The 21840-nt window shown below is 48.1% G+C and overlaps 1 protein-coding gene across 2 annotated transcripts in view; it reads right to left on the minus strand.

Annotated features, from left to right (window-relative positions):
* Positions 1-21840, minus strand: part of PKP1 (plakophilin 1) — a 48204-nt gene that overhangs the window by 12502 nt on the left and 13862 nt on the right. The window contains exons 1-8 of one of the 2 annotated variants that reach the window (XM_084497790.1): positions 15212-15289; positions 14691-15115; positions 6434-6578; positions 4490-4697; positions 3568-3745; positions 1364-1478; positions 431-586; positions 151-327 (exon numbers count right to left, since the gene is read on the minus strand). In XM_084497790.1, the coding sequence (XP_084353916.1) occupies positions 151-327; positions 431-586; positions 1364-1478; positions 3568-3745; positions 4490-4697; positions 6434-6578; positions 14691-15055 (1344 nt within the window). In that variant the 5' untranslated portion in view covers positions 15056-15115; positions 15212-15289. Of the gene's footprint in view, positions 1-150; positions 328-430; positions 587-1363; positions 1479-3567; positions 3746-4489; positions 4698-6433; positions 6579-14690; positions 15116-15211; positions 15290-21840 lie in introns of those variants that run through there. The other variant, XM_084497789.1, reaches the window with a different exon arrangement.

The following is a 21840-nucleotide window of genomic DNA, read 5'->3' on the forward strand; positions in this document are numbered from 1 at the left end:
TTATAAGAACTTGAGATGGATCTTAATGGATCTTTCCACTGTGGAAAGCTCTGCAATAGTGCAATAGTTTAAGGAGGACATTTCCCTTCCTGACTACCATAAGGTGTTGATGGGTTTGGTTGTGTGTCTGCAGAGGAGAGCAGCGCTTACCAGCCCCCGGCTCGCAGTGAGGTTCTGCAGGGCTCCAGCACAAGCCTCCAGGGTGGCATCCTTCTTGCTCTGATCCATCAGGGACAGGTAGGTGCGGATGGCATCGGAGTGGTAGAGCCAGCTGGGCCCTTTGGGTTTAAAATCCTCCTCAGGAAGGGGGACACCATACTCGTCATTCTACAAAGAGATGAGAAATGGGAAGCTCACATCCTGCTCCTCACTTGCAGCCCCTGCCTGGGGCTGAACATCACATTTCCAAGCCCTTTGCAGCATGTCTTACCTCCATTTTGCCACTCCTGCTGTTGAAGCAGCCTGTGAGAGTTTTGTCCATGTAAACACTCCGGGCCATGTGGTTGAGCTGGGTGTATTTGTTGGGAACTTCGGCATCCAGGCGGTAGGAGAGGTTGTGCAGGATGCAGATGCAATTCTCCACAGACTGAAATCACCCCCAGAACAAAAATGCAAGGGTCACATTAGGCAGAAATATGGAGCAGCATTGTATATAGGTACAGAGAGGACATATACCATGCCATAGTTATCTTTTCTAGCAGCTAAACTGCATAAAGTCTCGATACTAGATACCTGCAGCCAACACCAAAACACACAGTTACATTTCCAAACACCTGACTTCGGTATCTTCTGCTGGAACTGTGTTTTTTGTTTGCTTGCTTGTTTTAAAAAAGCTGTCCCCTAAAGAGGATTTGCTCAATCCTGAGCTCATTTGAAATATTTTTGGTTTTAATGGGTATTGTACGGGAGGCTCTGGGATGTCTTGCTAACATAGCAGATGTTGAGCTCCTGAAAATGTGCTGTAAGCTCTATTTTGTCCAAAAAAGTGCCTTTTATACACAGTGATCAGTGTCACAGTCAGCAGACTGGTAGGGTGAGAGATGGAGGTTTAGATGCTGGAAGGATCCTAGGTGGGAAGATGAGGGTTGGGAGCATTCTGGGGGCTTGGGAGCCAAATTATTTTGTTGTGGCTCTGTGTTTGGTAAAGGGAAATTGTAAAACAGACATCAACTTTAGGCCAAGAGCACAGCAGATTTGCAATGCTATGACAGATTGCACTGGGATTTGGCAGGTCAAAAGCAGCCACAAAGAGCCCAGTCCCCTCTCATGCTTGTTTGAAAGGGGTTTGGAGATATTCTGAAAGCTGCAGTGAGTAACTACGGGGCTGAACTCAGGCAAAGAGCCGAGGAGGAGCAGCTGGTACCTTGTCATCAGGTCGGTTAGAAGCCACGCAGTTCTGGGCATAAGTCATGACTGAATCGATCAAGCCAGGGTAATTCCTCATGGTCTGGCGCCCCATGTCTGCAGAACTCAGGTTTCTGAAGAGAGCCATGGCAGAGCACGTCAGGAGGGAAGAAGAGAGAATTAGTTGGCTTCACTCACTAGTCTCTATCAGCTCTTTTCTCATTATGGCCCTGATTGAATTGAATTTATTTATTTTTTTTTTTCTATGTTCAGCAAGGACAGTGTTCTGCTTTCATTTTGGAGGCCTTCTGTACGATTGCAGTGGTGCAGAGCTCTCATGTTGCTCTTCTGGATTGATTCCATAGGGGAAAATGTCCTCATAAAGAAAGGCTGTATAGCAGACATCCTCCTAGTGAGGATGATCGGAGGCCACACATGATGTTACACAGTCTCATTGCCTCCTTGTGTCCAAAAATAAAAATAAAAAAACAGGAACATGCAAATGATTGTAAACATGGAACTACAACTACACAGGGTCTACAGCAATGCCTGTGTGGAGAATGGGAAGGACCTGGGGAGGAGCAGCAATGGCTCTGACCAGTGGGATTGCCCAGCTCCTCATGCATTCCTGAGTGCCCAGCAGGTTGCTGCCAGGACTGGGGAGTTTTTCCAGTAACAGGAAACGTTTTTTTGCCCTTTTTTTTTTTTTTTTCTTCCCTGTTTTATTGCCTTGTAGCTTGCAAATGAAAAACAAAGAGAGGTTGGCAGTCGCTGTGAGATATTCACTCCAGGCGTTCCAGAACTGGATTTGATGTTCACTGTGATTTGCAGCCTCTTCATTAACATGAATTCATCTGCAATCCAGAAATGCTTGAGCAGCAATGGCTTGAGCCCAGGGCAAACCCAAGGCTGTTCTCATCCCTGCGTGATGCTGTTGCAGCGCAGTGAGTCAGAGCTGGCCTGGTTCCCCCCACAAAGCAGGGGCTCCCGACCATCTCGCCCCACTTTCCATGCTCCCCGTGCCCCCACACCTTCCCAGCTCCCTTGCCATCCAGCAGGGCCGTCCTCAGCAGGACCCTGCTGCTGCAGGCTGCAGGACAGGGGCAGAGCCTGCCTGGAGCTACTCTCCATGGAAAGCTGGTTTTACACTGTCCCTGCGCTCTTTCCTTCATTTTAACGAGCTGTGTTGCAGCATCAGTGGGTTCAGATGGTCTCAAAATGGGGGGCTGCATCCTTCCACACCGCACATCGCGACGTGCAGTTGCACGGGGAAGGTTTTTCCAAGACGGGGAAGGGAGCAGCGCTCGCTATCTTTCAGACACGGTTCCCAGCCACAGAAGACGATAGTATCACGTCTCAGAAGGCCCCTGCCGTGTTCACCCATTTCGTTTCACAAGCAGATACAGCTCCTGCTAGCTGCGTGTCTGGTAAGGGTGCGGCCGGCGCTGCGCTCCCTCGGGGAGAGCTTCAGTTGATGAAAGTGCCTAATTATACCAGGTAGGTTTTTTTTTTTTCCACTTGTTCCCAGTGAGACAAGGTGCTCGCATCCAAGTGGAGGAGGGTGGTAGGAGAAACAGCAAGTCAGGACGAAGATCCTCTACAAAAGGGCTCTGGCTTTCCTCTGAAAAAGTAAACTACTCCAGGCTCAGTCTGCTCCTCCTCTTTTGGGGGTGACCCATCTGGCAAAATAGGCCAATACGCAGCAAGCTGCATGGGCCTGGGGTGGCAGGTAAAGTCCAGGGCAGTGGGACTGTTCTGTACTGAAACAGTTATTTAAATTAGTGGGAAAATGCTTGTTATCCCCATATAGAGAATTCAGTCTTTATATCACCCAGAACTCAGAGCGGTTTGTTTTCTAGCAACCAGAATTTTCTCTGGAAACCTCAAAATATAAGGGCAAAAAGTGCCAAGATTCCTGGTCTAAGCTGAACACTGTCAGGTTTCAGTATTACAGCTCTCCAATTACAAAGCAACTTATATTTTTTGAGCAGAGACTTCACAAGAGCAACCCCACTTAAAAATAAACAACACCTACTACAAAAATATTTTGCATACATTTTTTCTTCACCCTCTCTTAGTCAGGAAAACTTTCTCAGAGGGATTTTTTTTTTATTAATAGCATTGCAACAAGTGTGGTTTTTAGCTTATTGTAAGAGGATTTAGGTAGATTCAGCTCTTGTCAACACACGGCAAGCTACACTAAGTCCCTGCTTGATGACTCACCTCAAACACCCTGTGGCATTGAAGAAAACTTCTGGGTCAATAATTTCTCTTGTCCTGTTGCAGCCGCCATCAGACCAGCCAGAGAAAGGGATGATAACACAGTCTGTCAGGACGGGGAGGGCCTCCTGTATCAACTCTTCCTTTAATTCATCGGTGGAGGAAAGGTTCCAGAGCAGTCCTAGGAAGGAGACGGACACAAGCAGAAGGTCACCATGCATTAGAAAGTTTGAGATCAGAGTGAATTGTGAAGCAAAAAAAAAGTTCTTGCTCCTACCATCTGAACTCAGGGTGCAGAGGCTGCCCTAAACCCCAGTCTGCCCGTCCCCATAGGAGATGGACAATGGGAGCGTGATATCATGAGGAGGTGTACATCTAAGCATCGCCCCTCCTCCCAGAATTGGTGTTTATATTGTAATCAGGTTATGGGAGGAAGGCATCTCTCCAGGGATCTCATGGAGGTTTGCACATAGGACCTCGGGCACAGCTGGGGGTGATCGGCACCAAGGAATTCAAGTCAATCCTTCAAGAAAAGGAGAGACCCCAACCAGATGACCTGCCCAGCTGTAAAGGGATTGTCAGTACCCTTGTCCTTCCCTGCACAGGGTCCAGAGGGCCAGGAAGGCATGGGAATGGCAGGGCAACATCAGGAAAACCTGGAAGAGGCACAGCCCCGATGAGCAACTATAATTTGGGAAACCCCTGCAGGACACCAAAGGGCCAGGACCTCCTCTGCTTTGTGTCTTCAGTTGCCATTTCATGCAACAGGACCACAAAACATCCTCTTGCTGTTATGGCAGCACCATGGCTTTTTGTGTCAGGCAGCATGGGCCACAGGCAGATGGGAGCATGGGGTGAGCTCCTCAGAGGCTCGAGGTGTCTGGGCGGACACCAGCTGAGGGGCTCTTGGCAGTCTGTCACGTACCTGTCAGCTGCTTCTGAATTTCGGTGTTCCCTGTCCTCCGTAGGAGGCTCACACACTCCCTTATCCCGTTCTGCCGCCGGGTTTCTATCTTGTTGGTCGGATTCCTGAAGACCAGATTTCGGAGGGCTCCAGCCGCTGCCCGCTGTACGTTCTGGTTCGTGCTGCGGAGCAGTTCGACGAGCTTGGCGATTCCCCCGAGCCGATAGACCTGCACCAGGAGAGACATGCTGACATTGGCCTGGTGTGCAGAGCATCGCCAGGAGAAGGACAGCTATAATTGCAAGGAGTCAGCGTGGAACCTACTCACAGGACCTGGCAGAGGAGGATGGCTGGAGCCCTCAGACAGCACGGCTGGTTCTTGCCATCAGTCGTGGCACCAGGGTGCTGTCCTTGAGGTTAGAGCTCAGACTCTGGAAGTGGATGCCTATGAGTAATGGCCATGGGCTGGATTTTTGGCTGGTGTAAATGTGTTTGCTCCCACAAACTTTCACCTACCTCCATCCGTTTACATCAGGAAAAAATGTTGCCCTGCCTACAACAGGGGCCATCCATAGCAATGCAATGACATGACATGGTAATTTATCTGCATCCTGAAATCACAGGCTGAGCTGCGGTCACGGCAGAGCGTAAACACCCTCAGGGGCAGCCAGCAGTACTGGGCCGTGCTCCAGCAGAGAAGAGGGAAAGGTATGGGCAGGGGTGGCACTGGGAAGGGGCCGGAGCCCTGAGCTGCAGGACACTGCATGCACACCATGGGTGTTTGAAGGCAGAGCAAATTCCCTGCTCAAAAAAAAAAACCCACAACATCCGAGCTCTCCAAACCACTGGGGGCTCCTGCTGAAGGATTCCCCCTGTGCCAAGTCTGCTGGGGACACAAGCTCACATGGAGCGCCTGCTCGCACAAACAAACCTGTTGGCTGGAGATTTGCTTACAATAGAAAATGAATGAGTGCATTTAAAAAAAAAAAAAAAAAGAAAGAAAAAAAAAGCAACCAAGTGTGCGCTCAGATGACTCACATACCTGCTCTAACACATCTTTCTGGGAAGCGATGGGACAGGCGGGTGCTCACAGTGTTTTCAACGGTAACGAAGGGTGTGGTCACCCTGCAATTAGCGACTGCAACGTGGGCTGGGGTCCCTGCACTCAGTTCAGCTGCACCAGGGACACAGAGGCACATCTGCACACTGTGCCAGCATGTGCAGCTCCACCACACTGCCAGAAAACTGGAAGCCACCTTTATGCAGATGCTGTCTTGAGAAACCCGCATTTACATGACTGCAAACATGCCAGGACGCAGATAAACTTTTGTGACAGTCTTGCTACAGCAGATCCAGCATTGAAACTGCCTCCCTTGCTGCATGGTGCCATAAATTTAGTAAGCAGAGAGCAAGAGCATAAGAAAAATAAACTTTGCTGTAAGGAGGGCTTCTGCCTGGCCAGCCATCTTTGTACGTGACCACTGATGAACCCGTTGGCTTGAACAGACGGCTGAAAAGTCATTGAGCAATGCACAGTGAAGATCACAGCAGGATTTAGGGCAATTTTGTGTGGCTCTGACACTGCAGCTCTGAGATAGCAGAAAATTCATGTGGAAGCAGGTGCAGATGCCTCCAGAAGACAACTGTGTGTTTGGGTGGCTGCTCCCATACCACCCTAACCCTTCCATCTCTATCACAACGGGTTAGGGTGATAATACAGTCACAGCCTCCTCTGCTGCCTGCTAACTATTCCCCTGTGTTAAAATACTGACCTGACTGCTATTAAGAGAAAGTGGCCACTAATAGTTGAAAAAACTACTTAATTAACTCCTGCGTGAGACTAACGAGTTATGAGGCTCCATCATGAAAATCAAAAGGACCTTGCTGCTGAGGACAACCAATTTCATCCACCTCATGTGGCACCACATCCAGTATGACAGCAGAGCTCTGAAGGAGTTTGCTCACCTCTTGCTTGGCAGACTCATCCTGGAAGCAGGTGTGCTGGAGGTAATAAGCACCCATGGCCTGGTATTTGTCATCAGAGGAGCACAGAAGTTGTATGGCTTTCTGGATCGTCATTGTACCGCCGTCTATCTCGTCACCACATATTCTATGTTAAAGAGAAATGCAGCATTGATTGAGTTCTTAGCTGAAAAGGCTACTTCAGTACTGGTTGTTATTAGGAAGGAATCAAATACAAAATGCAAAATATTATCACATAAACCATATTGTGAATCCCTATTGCATTTCTCAGTCTCAAAAAAGAGATGATAAAAGTGGAAAAGATGCAGTAGAAAACACTAGGGCTAATGAAATATGGATCCACTCCATCAGCAGAAACAAAGGAGACAGAAAATAGAAGCCTCTGATTGAGGTGCTAGAAGTCTAATTATGTCTAAGGCAGAAGGATTAGAGAAGAGAGAAGCAGTATTCACTGGTGCTCGCATAAAAGAATTAGTGGGCAAGAATGAAACCATCCGCCAGTTTATTAGGGCAATCTAAAGTAGACAGATGCTTTTCCCACAACACGTGGTCCTTTGATGTGAGATGTGGTGGAAGCAAAACTGTGAGAGCAGCTGATGGTCTTGGAAGGCTAGAGCAGGAAAAGGTGACAGGCATGTCTGGAGTGATGGAACGGACAAACAAAGAGTTTATGAAATACTAATAATAGCACTGAGACATCCTGCTCCCAGGGCATGTTTACGTCAGTAGTCTCCAAGCTCTTTGTAAAAGCCAGTCATCGTCATCATCCCCTGTTATAGGTAAAGAATCTGCCTGCAGAATCTGGAGGAAGGCTACATTTACCTCTGGCTTGGAGCAGGAGCAAAACCTTGGGTAAAATGCAAACACCTGAAGATTTGCCCCCTTGTTTAGAAATCTCAAGGTCTTGCTGTCTTTGGTTTATACTTATTTAGCAGTACTGATATTGATTCCTGATGTTTTAACCACATCAAATTAGAAAAAAATATATACTTTCATACTGATGAAGGGGCTCTGAACTGTAAACCTTGTCTGTGTTTCCAATTATATCAGTTAGTCTAATAAAAAGTTCTTGTCTTATCATCCTTGCCCCTTGGGCTTGCAGCTGGCTGCAGCAGGATCTCAGCTCACGGCGTTGATTTGCACCAGAGTAAATAACCACACCAAGTTCAGGACTGAGAAGAGGTGAACCCCAAACTTCTGTTCGGTTATTACAGTTCCAGCAGTGAAAGCATGCAAATGGGACAGTAGATGAAACCAGAAATTGTGGGCTTTGCTAGGATGGATCGGCATCGTCAGACAATCCAATAGACTCTAACAAAACAGAGATATATATATATTTTTAAAGATTTTTAAATGAACCTATTACATTTGAAATATTAAATGTTACTAGGAGGGAGTGACTTTTTTTCGAGTCTCCCAGTGTGCAGAATCATTTTCATTGTTCCAAAGAAATGTAAGAATAAAGCTCCATAAAGGACACACAGATATGGTCCCCACCTCCAGCAGCTCACAATTAGATAAAATATTTTGTCCTCAAATATCTAAAGACTCTCACCTCCCCACAGCAGAAGTCTATGAACAATATCCTAACTCTATAGAAAATTTCACACAAAAGCCAACAACTATGCTGTGCACTGAAAGACAGAATGAAAGACTATATATAAAGTTCCACCCAGTTTAAATTTAAATTAAGAAATAGGTGCTTCCAAAGAACAACTTGCCGTTCTGTCATCAGCATTTATCTTAAGACAGGAAGATCTGCCTGCTGCCTCTGTTGATGTAGAGAAATTAGATAAAATCTTGCATGATACTTTAAATGTTCAATAACTAAAGTTCGATGAACTTCAGTGAACTTCAAAAAAGTGAACTTCAAAAAAGTGAACTTCATTTCACTTCTATTTCCACTCTAAAAATAACGTCACTTCATCATATGGTTTTTCTTCATCTGAACCTCTACCAAAACATGGCTCCAAGAAACTTTCATTCAACTTGAAACAAGAAAACACAAAATGGTAAAGAAGGTTAAACTAGAAGCTTTGGAACCTCAGAAATCTTTGGTTTGGATTCGGTCACAATCAGGTTCAGGACACTGTGATTTTCTCTTCATCTTTTTTTGTCTGCTCTGAGACACAGGACAGAGCTGAAACACTGACAGGCTCAGCACAGATGGCACCAGAGGGAGAATTCAGACCTGGGTCAGTGGGACAGGGAGGGAGGCACATTAATAAAACTAACAGGTCAGTGGTCATGCAGCATATGTAAATATGCTGTTTTGTCTGTTGGTGGTGGGTTTATTTATTTATTTTAATATATTTTCCAGGTTAAGCAGAACCCTGAACCAGGAGTATTTTTCACGAGAAAGAAGGATGCCTGTTCTGTCTAACAGTTGAAGGAAAGCAATTTCCTGCACATCCACCTAATAAGAGGTCCAAGCCCTCTTTTGGCAGGGAAAAACTAGGCAGATAGATCCACTTCTGCATGGGGAAAGATGGGAAAAGATCCATTTCCTCTGCTGGCTCACTGCCAGGAGCAGTTCACTGAGGGTGAGCAGCTGGGATCTGTGGTTCCCCTGGAGAAGCAGCAGTGATTTCTCCCAGCTGAGAACAGAATCACCCTGGCAAAGCCCATGCTAACAGGAGATTGTTCGTCAGCCAGTCAGGGATATTCCTAACCAGATCAACACCATGAGAACAACAGCCTGCTCCAGGACGAATTCTTGGAGCACGGCCATCTCCAACCTGGGCCAATGCGCCTGGTAGGAAGAGCTCCAAAGGTTGTTCTTCTTCCACAAGAAAGAAGCAATCAGAGTAAGGAGAGACCTCAATTAGAAATGATTCATCAGGAGACAAATTAGATGATCAGATTCAGGTGTGGAAGGGAAACAAATACTTAAGAGTGTCAGTATCACAGAAAGGGAAATTCTCTAGTTTGATAGTAATGTCTTTTGTTCACTTTGCATTAACAGATTAGTTTGTGTTGAGCAGATCTAAGCCTCCATCCTGGTTGTTAAAGTTGTTAAGCCCCAGCAGAGGAGGAAGCTAGAAAACTGTAACAAATCGCATTGTTCATTAACAAAATGAGAGTGAAGACACTCAAAACCTTGAGTGAACCCAGCACATCCAAGCCTTCCAGAGCCAGGCCACACAGAAGCAAACCAATGGTGCTGCTCCATGCCAAGCAGCCACATTTGTCCACGGGACTCCACCCACGTTTTGGTGCCACTGAGAGCTCAGATGAAGCTTCCCCTCGGGCTTTGCTTGGTGGGTAGATACCAGGGAGATGGACACTGAGCCAGGGTCAAGGAGATCCTCACCATGAGCAAGCTGTGGTATGAACCACACCAGGACAGCATCATGCACAGCTCCCCTGAAATTGCTTTGGATGCAAATGCACTGTGCAGACGAGTTCAAATCACACAGAGCCAGCACAGTGAAACAGCCATTTTTAGAGGCAGCTTATCCCATACAGCAACAAAATAATATCAAGATGCCTGCTTTTCTACATGGTTCTGTGTTCATGTGTGGCACGGTCCTGGAGGATTTCTGCTTTGATACTGATTTCCTTTGGTTAATCCCCCCAAAGAGGAGATCTATCAGAAAACCCCATAAATACCTTTCTGACTCTTTCAATAACTTTTCTGTGTTTTCCCTGTTTCGAACATTTCCAGAGGGACTGAACTTCTGCCTAGGAATATAGGGTTTCAGGACACACAGTTACTGTCCCTGAAGTTTAGCCACAGCTCACAGAGGCTGCTGCAGCTCAGCTTGGGCCAAGCCAGGGTTACCATAGGCAGATGTGACCATATCTGAACGGTGCTTTCGCAATATTGAAAATCCAAAAGGTTGCCCCAGCCTCCAGCTGAGGCGGTCACCTGGGGCTCTGGAATGCACCGAGAGGCACTGACTTTGCCAGCAGGTAATTCACTGACCTACCCAGGTTTCAGCTCCCTTGGCCACTGACTGCATCTCTGCAGGGGCAACGGGGACACTGGCTCAGATGCAGGCACCTCCTGTTGGAGCAAGGCACATGCAGCCAGTTGGATATGGCACAGACTCCTGCTGAGCCACCTGCACCGTGTGTCACCAACCCAGCTGGGGCTGTCAATCCCATCTGAACATAACATACAAAGCACTAAGTGCACCACATCTGCAAGCAGAGCTAAAACAGCATCAGCCAGTGGCAGCGCTACTCTTCCTGTGCTTTGAGTTCCAGCTGGAGGAGGAAAAAGACTCAAGGATTTACAGGATGCATTAAATATCACACCCTTTATTACTGCTTCTCGTTATCACTACTTGGTGAGCCAGGAGGGCGTAGAAGCTTCACTCCCCAATCTCATGTTATTTAGCTAAAAGCTGCTGACTAGTTCCAGGTGGCACACTGCCACTTGGAGCGTGTTGCCACAGCAGAGAAGTGCTGTCTGCCAGAGGAAGTGGTTACGAGGGGCTACCATATGTGTGTCTCCACGAGGTGCTGGAACCACAGCTGCTGCCACCTCCCAGGACAAGAGGGTGCAGATCCGCAGGGTGTCAGAGCAGCCTAGGAAGGAGAAGGGTGCTGGGGAGAAGGGGGTGCTCTGGGCACCAGCAGGTCTCCCTCCAGCTCCACCAGGTAGAAGGACTTGCTCCACAGAGCTGTATTCTGGCAAAATATGTATGGTGCATATTGCCTTTGGGCAGGAGCCACCAAATTAACCCACAGACTTCTGAGCCCAGAGATGCTGAGCTTGGAAATGCTGTTGCAGATATCACAGAATGCTTACAAAGGCTTAAGCCCCTGAGTGGCTGTAGAGAAGTGTGTCTGGAAGGGACATCCCGACTCTGCTCACCGAGGCAGGGCTGTAACCACAGGGAGGGTTGAAGGGAAGAGACTTCAGGAGGAGGTTTCTGGCAGCAGGTCTGTGCTGTTTAACCCCCTGACCTGAAGAAACAGCACCAAATTCAGATTTCATCACCAGAGCCAGTGTTACGGGGTGGGTAAAACCCTACAGCATGTTTTACTTTATGGCACAAGCTTTTACCCCAAAACATTTAGGTGTTAAAAGACTCAACAGCTAGCTGGAGGAAAGGCACTTTCCTTACCTAGAGTCATTGCTGTAAGAGCAGGGACTCTTCTGAGAGACAGTTACTGAAGAGACAGCTCTTCCATGTCTTATACAACCAAAGCTGGTTCAATAAATGGAAACAATCACACAAACATGAATAATTCCAGAAATTACACAACTTTGTGATCAAATGCTGTTTCTGCTGTAGGGACTGCTTGGTACACAGAGCTGGAGAGCTCTCACTGCCCAGTATTTAGATATCCACACACCTCTTTCACTACCTGGGAACTCCAAAAGTCCCCATTTTCATCTCACACCATCCAAAGAGAAGATCAGACCCGGAGCAGGAGAAGCCTCAGGAGCAGAGCTCTTGCACCGGCACTGACGCTGTTCAGAGCCCCTGCATTACAGAGCAGTTCCTTAATAAACAGAGACTCAGTGACTTGCCGGTGCCACCAGCCCCTCACCTCAGTGGAAATTTCCCTATCAGATCGCCTCCCGGAGCCTGGGCACCACCGGGCTCTTCCCTTGCTCACTGAGACTGTTTGCCAGCCTGCAGACAACCTATCCACATACGCAGGAGGTTTGTATGGTGAAAAGTGAACACAAAGGAAGAACAGAGCCTTGGACAGAGAACTCTAGCAGCTATTCCCCAGCTAAGCTCTCTTCCAGCACACAGCCACTAATAATGGGTTGCCTACGAGCAAACCTCTCCCTACCCAAAGATTAGGCTACCCAAATGCAGATCAGCTCCAAGTGCAGACTCCTCCAACCAGAAATGGTCCTACACAGCAAAGAGAGCCCTGGCATGGTCCTAACCCATCTCCAGAGGGTCCCTTCCCAACAAAAGCAAACCCCAGACCGAGGCTAACAGCAACCTGCCACATGCTCTATAAGGGCAACTGACCCCCCAAATGCATCATTTTTTCAAAGAGGACAAATCCTTAGTATGTTACCAAAATGATGAGGACAACAACTGCCAACCTCAGCTCCTTAGAGCCAGGAGCAGAGGTGCTTGCACAAACTGCTCTCCAAACCCATCCGGCTCTGCAGTGAGTCTCATGCGAAGCACGGGGGTGTGCCCCAGCCAGATCAGATTCACACAGGGGACACAGCCCCCGTTGAGCCCAGGACTTGAAGCCCTCGTTTCCACACCAGAACCAGTTCTGCCAGATGAGCAATGCCCCAAGCCAGGAGAACTGTCTAAATGCAGCCACTCCCTGACCAAAGGGCATCCAGCGCTGGGGAGTATTCCTCCCGCAACAGCAGTTCTCCTCCTCTTCAGAAAGTGTCATTATTCTTCCAGTGACCTCTCCAAAGCAATGACCAAGTCTACAGCCATAATGCTACACAGCGCAGTGGAAAAGCCTGCCTGGGACTGATTTCTCAGAAGCCTTGGTTTCCCCATGTTCAGTCATTCTGCCATCACTCCCACTACACCTTTATGCTCTTTACTCAGAAATTCCCTGGAACTAGTTACCTCCAGTTTATGTAATGTCTCCATTTCTCATCCCGGAGGAATTACAAAGCTTATGAAATGAGCAAGCCAACACCACTGGTGCTCCAGGTTGGCTAGGGCTAAATTTGCATGTGTTAAATTGAAGGGAACTGGGCACATGGGAAGTCAAGGCTTCATGGCAACATGCTAACGGGCATCTGACCTTCCTTAGCACAGACAGTGGGACCTATTTTCCCTACTCAATGTGAAATGAAGGAGGTTAAGCAGAGAATTAGCCAGAAAAATCTGGAAATTGACATTCAGATGTGAACAAGGGCACGATCTGGCTCACACTGCCGACTGTGGTGGGGGATTTTCTCCATATCTACAACACACCTTGGGTCAGAAGCTCAACAAAATCCAGCCTTTGGTGTGAGCTGTAACAAAGGCTGTACTCCCTGTTAAACAGCCTCTTACTTATCCTGCAGCGTGCAAATTCCCTTCTGCACCAGGGACCACAAGAAATGAGCTCAGGAGCTTCCAGGGTCTGTGTGACAAACTGCAGAGCCTGCATGGGAGATGGGACATCTGGGGTGGTGCAGAGCAAGCCCTGTTTGCCAGTGATGCAGCAATGGTAATGCAGCAGCCCCTGGGAACACCTATGGGAGACGCAGACCCTCTTTCCCTAGCCCAATAAAGCATCACAACCTTGAACAAGATATTTTCCAAGACTACTTAAGCACTAGAATATGTTTTATGCTCCAGAGTTGGAGGCAGTGTGGCTCTCAGCATCAGAGAAACTTTCAATAAACATCACTGTAATGCCATCAAAATCCCACTGATTTTTTTTTTTATTTGGAAGGTTGGGTGTTTAGTTTGTTTGTTTTTGTGCTTGTTGTTGTTTGTTGGTTGTTTTGTTGGGTTTATTTTGGGATGAAAGCTCTGCTGCATTGTATAGAAATATTAGCTTGGTGGTGTCTGAACTCACCGTTGTGTTTTACATGCCCTACTGTCGTAGGAAACATTTGCAAGAAGGGACCTGGTGTTAACTGAGAGGACAATCCTCTCAGTTAGGGACAATCCTCAATAATTCCCGGCCCAATGGAGCTGAATGCTCTGGACAGGAAGGAAGTGAACAGCCTCCATTCTTTCCTCTTTCCTGGCCAGGTAAATAATTCCAATTAGGAATCAGTTAGAAATCAGTTTCTGACTCATTTTTTTCTGGAACCTAAATCAGACCTTCTGGGGGAATGAAGCAAGGACTGGGTGGAAAGCCAGGAGGGTGAATACAACTGCTCACCAGGTTCTCAGCTCTGCTCTGAGTCAGACCCTCAGGAACCAGCTCCTTAGCTTTAGTTGTTTTTTTCAGGTTGGTTTTCTGCCAAAGCAGAGCAGCATGACACCCAAATTGCACATCAGCATTTTCGCTCTTCATATCCCCACCCTCATCTTGCAAAGGAGCTATCGGCCAATACCACCACCGAGACACCAGCCATCATCTTGTCCAGCATCCCACAGCTGCAGCAGAGACATTCACACTGAGCCAACCACACTCCTTTCCCTCCGTAGTCCACAAAGAGAAATAAGCCCTTTGAGCGTGACTCATCTGACCCACTTTAGACACCACTGCAGGATGCGATTAAGCATGGTGACCAGCTCCCCAGTGGCTGTAAAGCAGCTCAGGTGACTAGCTCAGACGGACAGACCTCCAAAGGAGAAGTCAGCATTTACTTGGGTTCATCCCACGGCAGCAGACTTACCTGGAGCTGGAATGAGTCTGTCCATAAACCACCTCCTGCTTGCCGCTCATCACCGGCTGGGCATAGACCACATCAGGCTTGTTGCTGGAGGGGCAGGAGAGGGCCCGTGCTGGCATTTTTTTACTTGTCCTGGTAGTTCCTTGCTGAGTGCTACAGCTGCTGTAGATGCTCTGGCGGTTCAAGGTCGCCTTGTGCTCTGCCCGGCCCCCCACCTGACTCTTCCTCAGCGTGCCCCGGGGTGGTTCGCAGTAGAGGTCGGGCTCGCTCCGGCTGCTCTTGATGTTCTGCACAAAGCAGTAGTCGCTGCCGGCCCTGGTGGGGCTGCAGACAGCCTTGCTGTAGTGCTTGCTGCCCCAGCCCTCCATCTGGCTGTACGAGCTGTAGCGCCGGTTCTCCACGTCCCGCTTCAGGGTCCCGTTGTACAGCTGATCAACAACAAGAGGGGAGACAACAAAAATCAGGAAAGGTTGAGATGGAGATCGGCATTGCCAAGCTCTTTCATGCATGGGTATAGCGGCTACCAAATTTGTTTGCCTCTCTGGTGTTTTTGTGGCTCAATTTCCTGGTCTTTGCTGTGTGAGCCTGGAAGGAAGACCAGAACCAGCCTCCTTTCACAGATCCACTAATATATTGCACCTGAGCTGACTAATTTTAACTGCCAACCCCCTGAGGAGCTGAATCCCATTCTGCATACTTCATTCTTGTCACAGGTCACCAGGTGTTTATGTGCCAAGCAGAGCACAAACATCAAAATGTTTGGGAGTTCAGCCCACCTGCAGCCCTTAGAAGGATGCCAAACCCTCCCTTGAAATCTGGGGACTCAGTCACTGGGATGTGGCATCCAAAAACTTGGTATCAGAGGTGAAAGCTCAAGCATGACCCTGCCACGAGAGCAAATGCCTTGTTTTCAACACATGGGGTCTAACCCAACTTGTAAGCACAGGAGCTGAAGACCTTACTCCTCGTGAAACACATCCCATCTCTTGCCATCACAGAATGCTGAGCCATTCTGACCTTCCAGCACTGCCTGCTTTTATTTTTCATTTCCTAATGGTATTTTGTTCCTCTTCCACCTGTGAAATCCTTAGAAAGGGACTAAAGGGAGTGAGAAAGTGGTAAGAAGGGATTCTTGAATCTCATTGTGTCAAGAAAGCAGTGGGACAATGAATATCTGCTTATGAATTACAAGGTGTGTTGTGTCAGCTTGTACAATGGGATGCTTTGAGAACAATGCGGGATGTGATGTAAGAAATGACAAGACTGAGACTTAAGGAAATAAAGAAAGAAGGAAAGAAAGGGGACAAGACAGTAGAAATCCCACTGCAATTAGTCAAAACAAATGATAGCTTTAGTTGTCCTGCTGACAGTTTGAAATGTCTCCACCACTTCACCAAAAGTACTCCAGATTTTCCCCAAGTACACCAGGACTGGATCCAATATTCTCTTGCAATGCTAAAGCTTCTGGATGTCAGTCCTGTGATACAAGTTACAAAGGCGTGTGTTCCAGAAAGGTAAAAAAATAAAGCTATTTTAGTGCTGTTTGCCCCATTTTGCCCAAGTTTTTCCATTGTATCCCTCTGCACCCTGACAAGCACATCTCCAAGAAACAGAGCAAAGAGGCATAAAAAGAACTAAAGGATAAAGATGGTGACAGAGACCTTCTCCTGAAGGCTTGCCTCATCTCTGGGAAAAGCTAGTCTGTGGTCTCTTCTTGGGCTGAGGGCTTTTTTCCTCACTGAGTTTAAGCAGATGCACTTTGGATACCTCTTTTTGCATCAGCTGCCCAAGGGTCCCTTGGGCTGGGAGAGAAAAGTCAAACACTGACACCTAGGTATTTCCATGGAAATTCATGGCACAAGGTGTGAAAAGCCTGTGCCTACTGCAATAATCCTGTGCCTATCTAAATATATATATATATATATATATACATATATATATATTTCTAACCGAGAAAAAAAGGTTAACCATGCAAAAAAGAACTTGGTGTCCTATGCAGAATCACCCTAATCCAGCTGCTCTGCCCCACTTCATCCCAGCCCTGAGCACACTCAGCATCATTTCTGCCTCCAACACTCTGCAGAATTGTCATTATGCTAATTAATTAAGCCAAATAATTCCATTAACAAACTGATCTTCAGGAATGCAGTGAATCCTCTCTGCTGCGTCCCAGAGACTTGCACAAGTAACGGCTGAAAACTCAGAGCGGGTTGCGCAGCAGGCATGCTGTCAGGATAAGAAGGAACACTTCAGTCCGGTTACACTGGACCCAGATTGCTCTGCCACTTGAGCACAAGTCAGAAGTCGTTTTGATACTTTTCATTCTGCAGGTTTGCATCTAAACAGGTGAATTGCTGCAAGGGGAGAAAATTCCCTTTGCACTTACTCCAGAGGACACAGAAAAAACCTGTTAGTACTGCAGCACGGCAGATAACAGGTTTGGTGCATCCTGCAGAGCTCCCAGGGATTTGGAAAAAGAATTTGCATGCGATAAGAAGAGCAAGGACGAGGCTCATGGGCAAGCACGGTGAGTCTTGGGGGCTCCTGCAGCAGTGGTGCAGGCCCACTGAAAATTTCATGGTGACCACGCTGCAGAGGTGCTCTCCATCCCAGTTTTGCTTTGGCCAGTGCACACAACAATGCCAAAATGACTTTCAGAAAACCATGGGGTACCGCTGGGGATGAATACATCCTTCCAAGGCTGATAAAATCTTCATTTTTTTCTTCATTTTCCTGGCTACTTGCTCAGAAACCCTCAGGACAGCGAGGGACGGGGAGGTGCAGGGTGGCCTTTGGTGGCTCATGGAGCGGGGAACCCACTCTCAGGGCTCAGGGCTCGTAGGACAGAGCAGCAGCCTGTTAGATGGGAGCCCTGTCACCGTGCTTTATGAGTCAGTGTAAACTGGGATTATTTCATAGGGCTGTCAGAAGCTTGGCAGAGCCATGGAGCCCCTGGGCATTTGCTGAAGCCAATTCAGCTAACTGTGGAAGAGCTAGCTTGTTATTTAGCTAAAGCTATTGTTTGCTTTCCAGTGCACTCGCATGGGATATCTGCCAGCAGAGCGGGCGAGGGAAGGTGTGAGTGCGTCCGTGTTTATAGGTGGGAATTATCAATTCTGTATTTCCTGCTGCGTTTTATAGTGGCACACAGCATTGTTCTCCTTCTTGCCAGCCCTGGGAAGGGTGAAGCAAAGCGACCGCCTGTTTGGAAAGTCTCCTTTCTGCAACACAGGGAGCCCTGAGCGGCAAGTCGGTGCAGGCCCTGGCAGGGCGGGGAGGCCTTTTGCAAACTCATGGGAAAATAGTTCCCGTGTGATGTGAAGCTCATTACCAAAGTCAGTGCATGACTTTTATTGCTGATGCTACCAGATGCTTGGCTGAGCCCATTTTAATCTCTTTCAAGTGGCACGGACCTAATTGGTATCTTAGAATTCCTCTTTGCAACAGGAGCCTGCACCAAAGCCTCCAAATCGATGAGGAGCCTCCTGCCAGCTTCAGCGGATTTCAGATCTGTGTGCCAAATGGTCCCCACAAATCCCCACACCAACATAGCTGACCCGATCGCTTCTTGATCTCGGCAAAGGGCCACGTCCGTGCCTTAAGAGAGGCTTTTTTGGACTAAGACCCACATCCCCACGCCAGAGACCTTCACTGCTAACAGTGGAGGCGATGCCATTTCACAGTCTGTGGTCCGAATAGCCACTTGACAACCATCTCCTAATTTTTGCTGATGCCATTATGTGTGTAGGGTGAGCTCTCCCTCTGCAGAATGGCATTAGTGAAAGGAAACAATCAATCTCTCACCTTCAAACCTCATAAACCGCCCAGATTTCCTAACACCTTGACTTGCATCTGCCCACTGCTTGTGGGTGTTTGCACAGGGGAGGCGGGCCAGGTCCACACCTCCACCCTTTAGAAATGCTGGAAAAGACAAGGAATTCCCTCAAAGCAGGGTGGAGGCAGAAAGCAGTGATTCCCTCTGTCCTACAAGAAATCATTTCAGAAGAGCAGTGGCTGTCACCAAGCCTTCTCCCATGGGACCTGAGAGGTCAGGGCAGCTCTCCAGGTCTCTCCTGGGATGCAGGATGCTGCTCACGTGCAGCATCCCAAATGTTAGCCTGAACTTTTCCTCCCTACTCTGAAACGAGTCTGTACATTTGAGGCCAAGCCTTGGGAGCCGTTCATTCATATTAAAAAAAGGAGGGGAGGCACGGGGAGGAAAGGAAGTGAAGATGAGCCCTTGATAGCACACAGGTGCTCTTATCAGGCCCAAAGACTAAGTGCTTCCCTTCACTGGCAGCAGCAAAGAAATGCCTTCAAATTAATAAGCGCTTTGGAGCACCAGCTCTCAGTCTGAGATGAATGCCCACTTAAGGAGCATTAACTGTGACACCCAGTGCTCACACCAGACAGGTAAATAAATAAATGTCTCCAGCCTCTTGTTCCAAACAGGAAAAAAATGGTGCCAGATAGAAAGTCAAAATGTCTTTATTTCAGTCGTTGACTATGGGTCCTTTTCTGCCTTTTCTTCCAGAAAATCTTCTGTATAAGAGGCAAAGGCCCTCTCCTCTGGAGCACAGAGGAAGGCACTGACTTGCTCGGTGCAGAATTGTGCTCGGATCCCTGCTGCGCGTCCTGGTCGGAGGCCCTCCCAGATAACTGGGTGTTTCTGACTTCTGCATCTAAGGACGCGATCAGTTCATTACCTAGCTCTAATTTTTTCCCTTGCAATTTGTTTGTTTCTAGAGTAGCAGACAGAGAGAAGTAAAGGACTCCGAATAAACACGTCAAGAGCAGGTTTCTCCCAGGCTGCAGGGCAAAGCACAGGCAATGCAGCATGACAGCGTCCCACCCTGAATGATGGGTGGGGAAAACTCTTGATGCTACTTGCGAAATGCTTTCACTGCTGCCTGCTACGCACTCCAGTGCAGGGAGAAAAATTGCAAAACCAGCAAATGCATTGTTATTCCATTTTTGAAACATTTTTCCCCACCTCTCCTGGATGCTGCCATCCCATCTGCCTTCTCATCTGCTTCTTTATGCAGAAGATGGTTTGGTTTGTTCTGGCTAGGGAAGGTAACATCCAGCTACTCCAAAGCATAAAGCCTCTTGGGAAACATCACAGGGAGACCAGGATCTGACCAAGCAGTGATGTGCAGCAACTATAAAGCCTTGATAAATCCTTTGATAAGCTTGCCTAACTCCCTCCTTTTTTTTTTTTATTATTATTTTTTATTTTATTTTCTTAAAAAAAAAAAAAAAAAAAAACTTAAACATGTTCTCAAGTAAATGACAAATTTTATCCTGAAATTCTTATGGGACAAAGCTCCTGCTAGAGCTGGAGGATTTTTGTCCAGGGGCAGCAGGCAGTGCCCCTGCCTGTTAGAAGAGCTGCGGGAGGGCACGTCTTGTGGCCAACATTGCTCATGCAGACAACACATTTGGGAGAGAAACTTCTGCAACTTTCTCCTGGATAAATTTGCTTAGGAATCTGCATACCGTGTCTTGTGCCATGGGATCACCAAAATGCATGCCTGGCATTGGTATCACAGCAGACGTGATTGCTGCAGAAACCAAGCTGGGTACGCCAGTGCAGCGCTGAGCCTGGTGGTGGCTGAGGGCAGCAGAGCCCTGGTGGCCCAGTAGCCACTGGTCCCCAGCTGTTCCGCATCAGGAACTTCTCTTAACTGCTTCAACAGCAGCAGAGATGCCAAATATTCCTCGGGATGGGAGCTGAGCTGCTCCCTGAGATGTAACTCACAAGCCCCAGCCCATGGTGAGGATGAGGAGCTGCTCGTCCTGCACCCACCCACCCAAGGAGCACCCCTGGACTGGCCAGATCCTGCCAGCAGATTTCCTCCCCGTGGAGGCAGTGGCACAGTGTCCTGGTGTGCTTCTGCATCTTGTCCAGCATCTGGACCCCCCGACTGTCTGCCAAGAGCAGACCCAGGCACAAGGCAGATGGGAACGAAGCCCCTCAGGGTCTCCTCTGCTGATGGCGTGATCCTGGCTCCTCTTTCCCTGGCCTTTCCTTCCTCAGGCTCTGGGTACCATCTCCAAAGCTGACTGCAGGTGGGGTGGGCAGCACACCAGGCTGTGGCAGTGGCTTTGAGCCCAGTGCTGAACAGATCCCATTTCTGGGTGCCACCAGGGTGTCAGCCCGTGCTGAGACCTCTCCTGCCACAACCGCGCTGCTGCGGGCACCCAGCTGAGCCCACTCAAAGCCCTCCAGGGTCTGTCCGTATAAATCAGGGCCACCTCTGCACCTTCAGAGGGACCTGTCCTTGGGCACAGCTCCTGTGCTCCCATGGCTTTGGGAGCTGCTGGCCATGCACAACTTAACATCGTCAGCATGGTGACAAACGTCCCTACAGGTCTTCCGAGCTTAACAGCACCTGGCTCAAGCTAACCATGACCGGTGGCCGAATGCAGAGAGGTTTGCAGCCCACCATTTTCTGCATCCCACAGTGGTCTCGGTGTGGATGGGGCAGGGGACTTCAGCCCTGCAGGCTGCATGTGAGACAAGGGAATGGTGCATCCATGGGCTGGGGTCCTGCTGTGCTGCCCCCAGGGGCAGTCCCACTGACTTCTCTGTTGCCTACACCGCTAGCAATTACTCATTACAAAGCTACTTACAGTGATGCTATGAACAAGGCACTCTGCAGCGGGAATAATCAGAAAATAATCTTTAATAATGGGCAAGTCAAAGGTTTTTCGCAGAACTGCTGACCGATCCAGAGAGAGCTGACAACAGCAATTTTAGGAAGCCTTTTGTATAATTTCTTTTGCTCTAATATTTGAACACCAGTATCTCATAAGGTTGGGAAGAAAACTCAGAAGCAAAAGCTTGAGATTTCCAGTAAGATACAAAACCAGACAAAAGGAGTAAGTCAGGGATAATAATTTTTAAGAGCTGCGGGTGGGACAGGGCAGATGACATACCTCCTTGCTGTGTCATTTACAGCCACTGATAAAGGCAGTTTGAGCTGCAGGTGCTGTGAAGCAGTGACATGCACATGGATTGCCTATGACATTCTTTAAATTTCAGAAGCATTAAGGGTAAGCAATTTTCCTGGCCCTCTACTGGGTAATTGCCCTGAAATGTCTGAATTTGCCTGTGCATCTCAAAGGCCTTTGGGACTTCGCAGAAACA

Source organism: Aythya ferina (assembly GCF_964211825.1).
Source record: "Aythya ferina genome assembly, chromosome: 25".
NCBI classification, from domain to species: domain Eukaryota; kingdom Metazoa; phylum Chordata; class Aves; order Anseriformes; family Anatidae; genus Aythya; species Aythya ferina.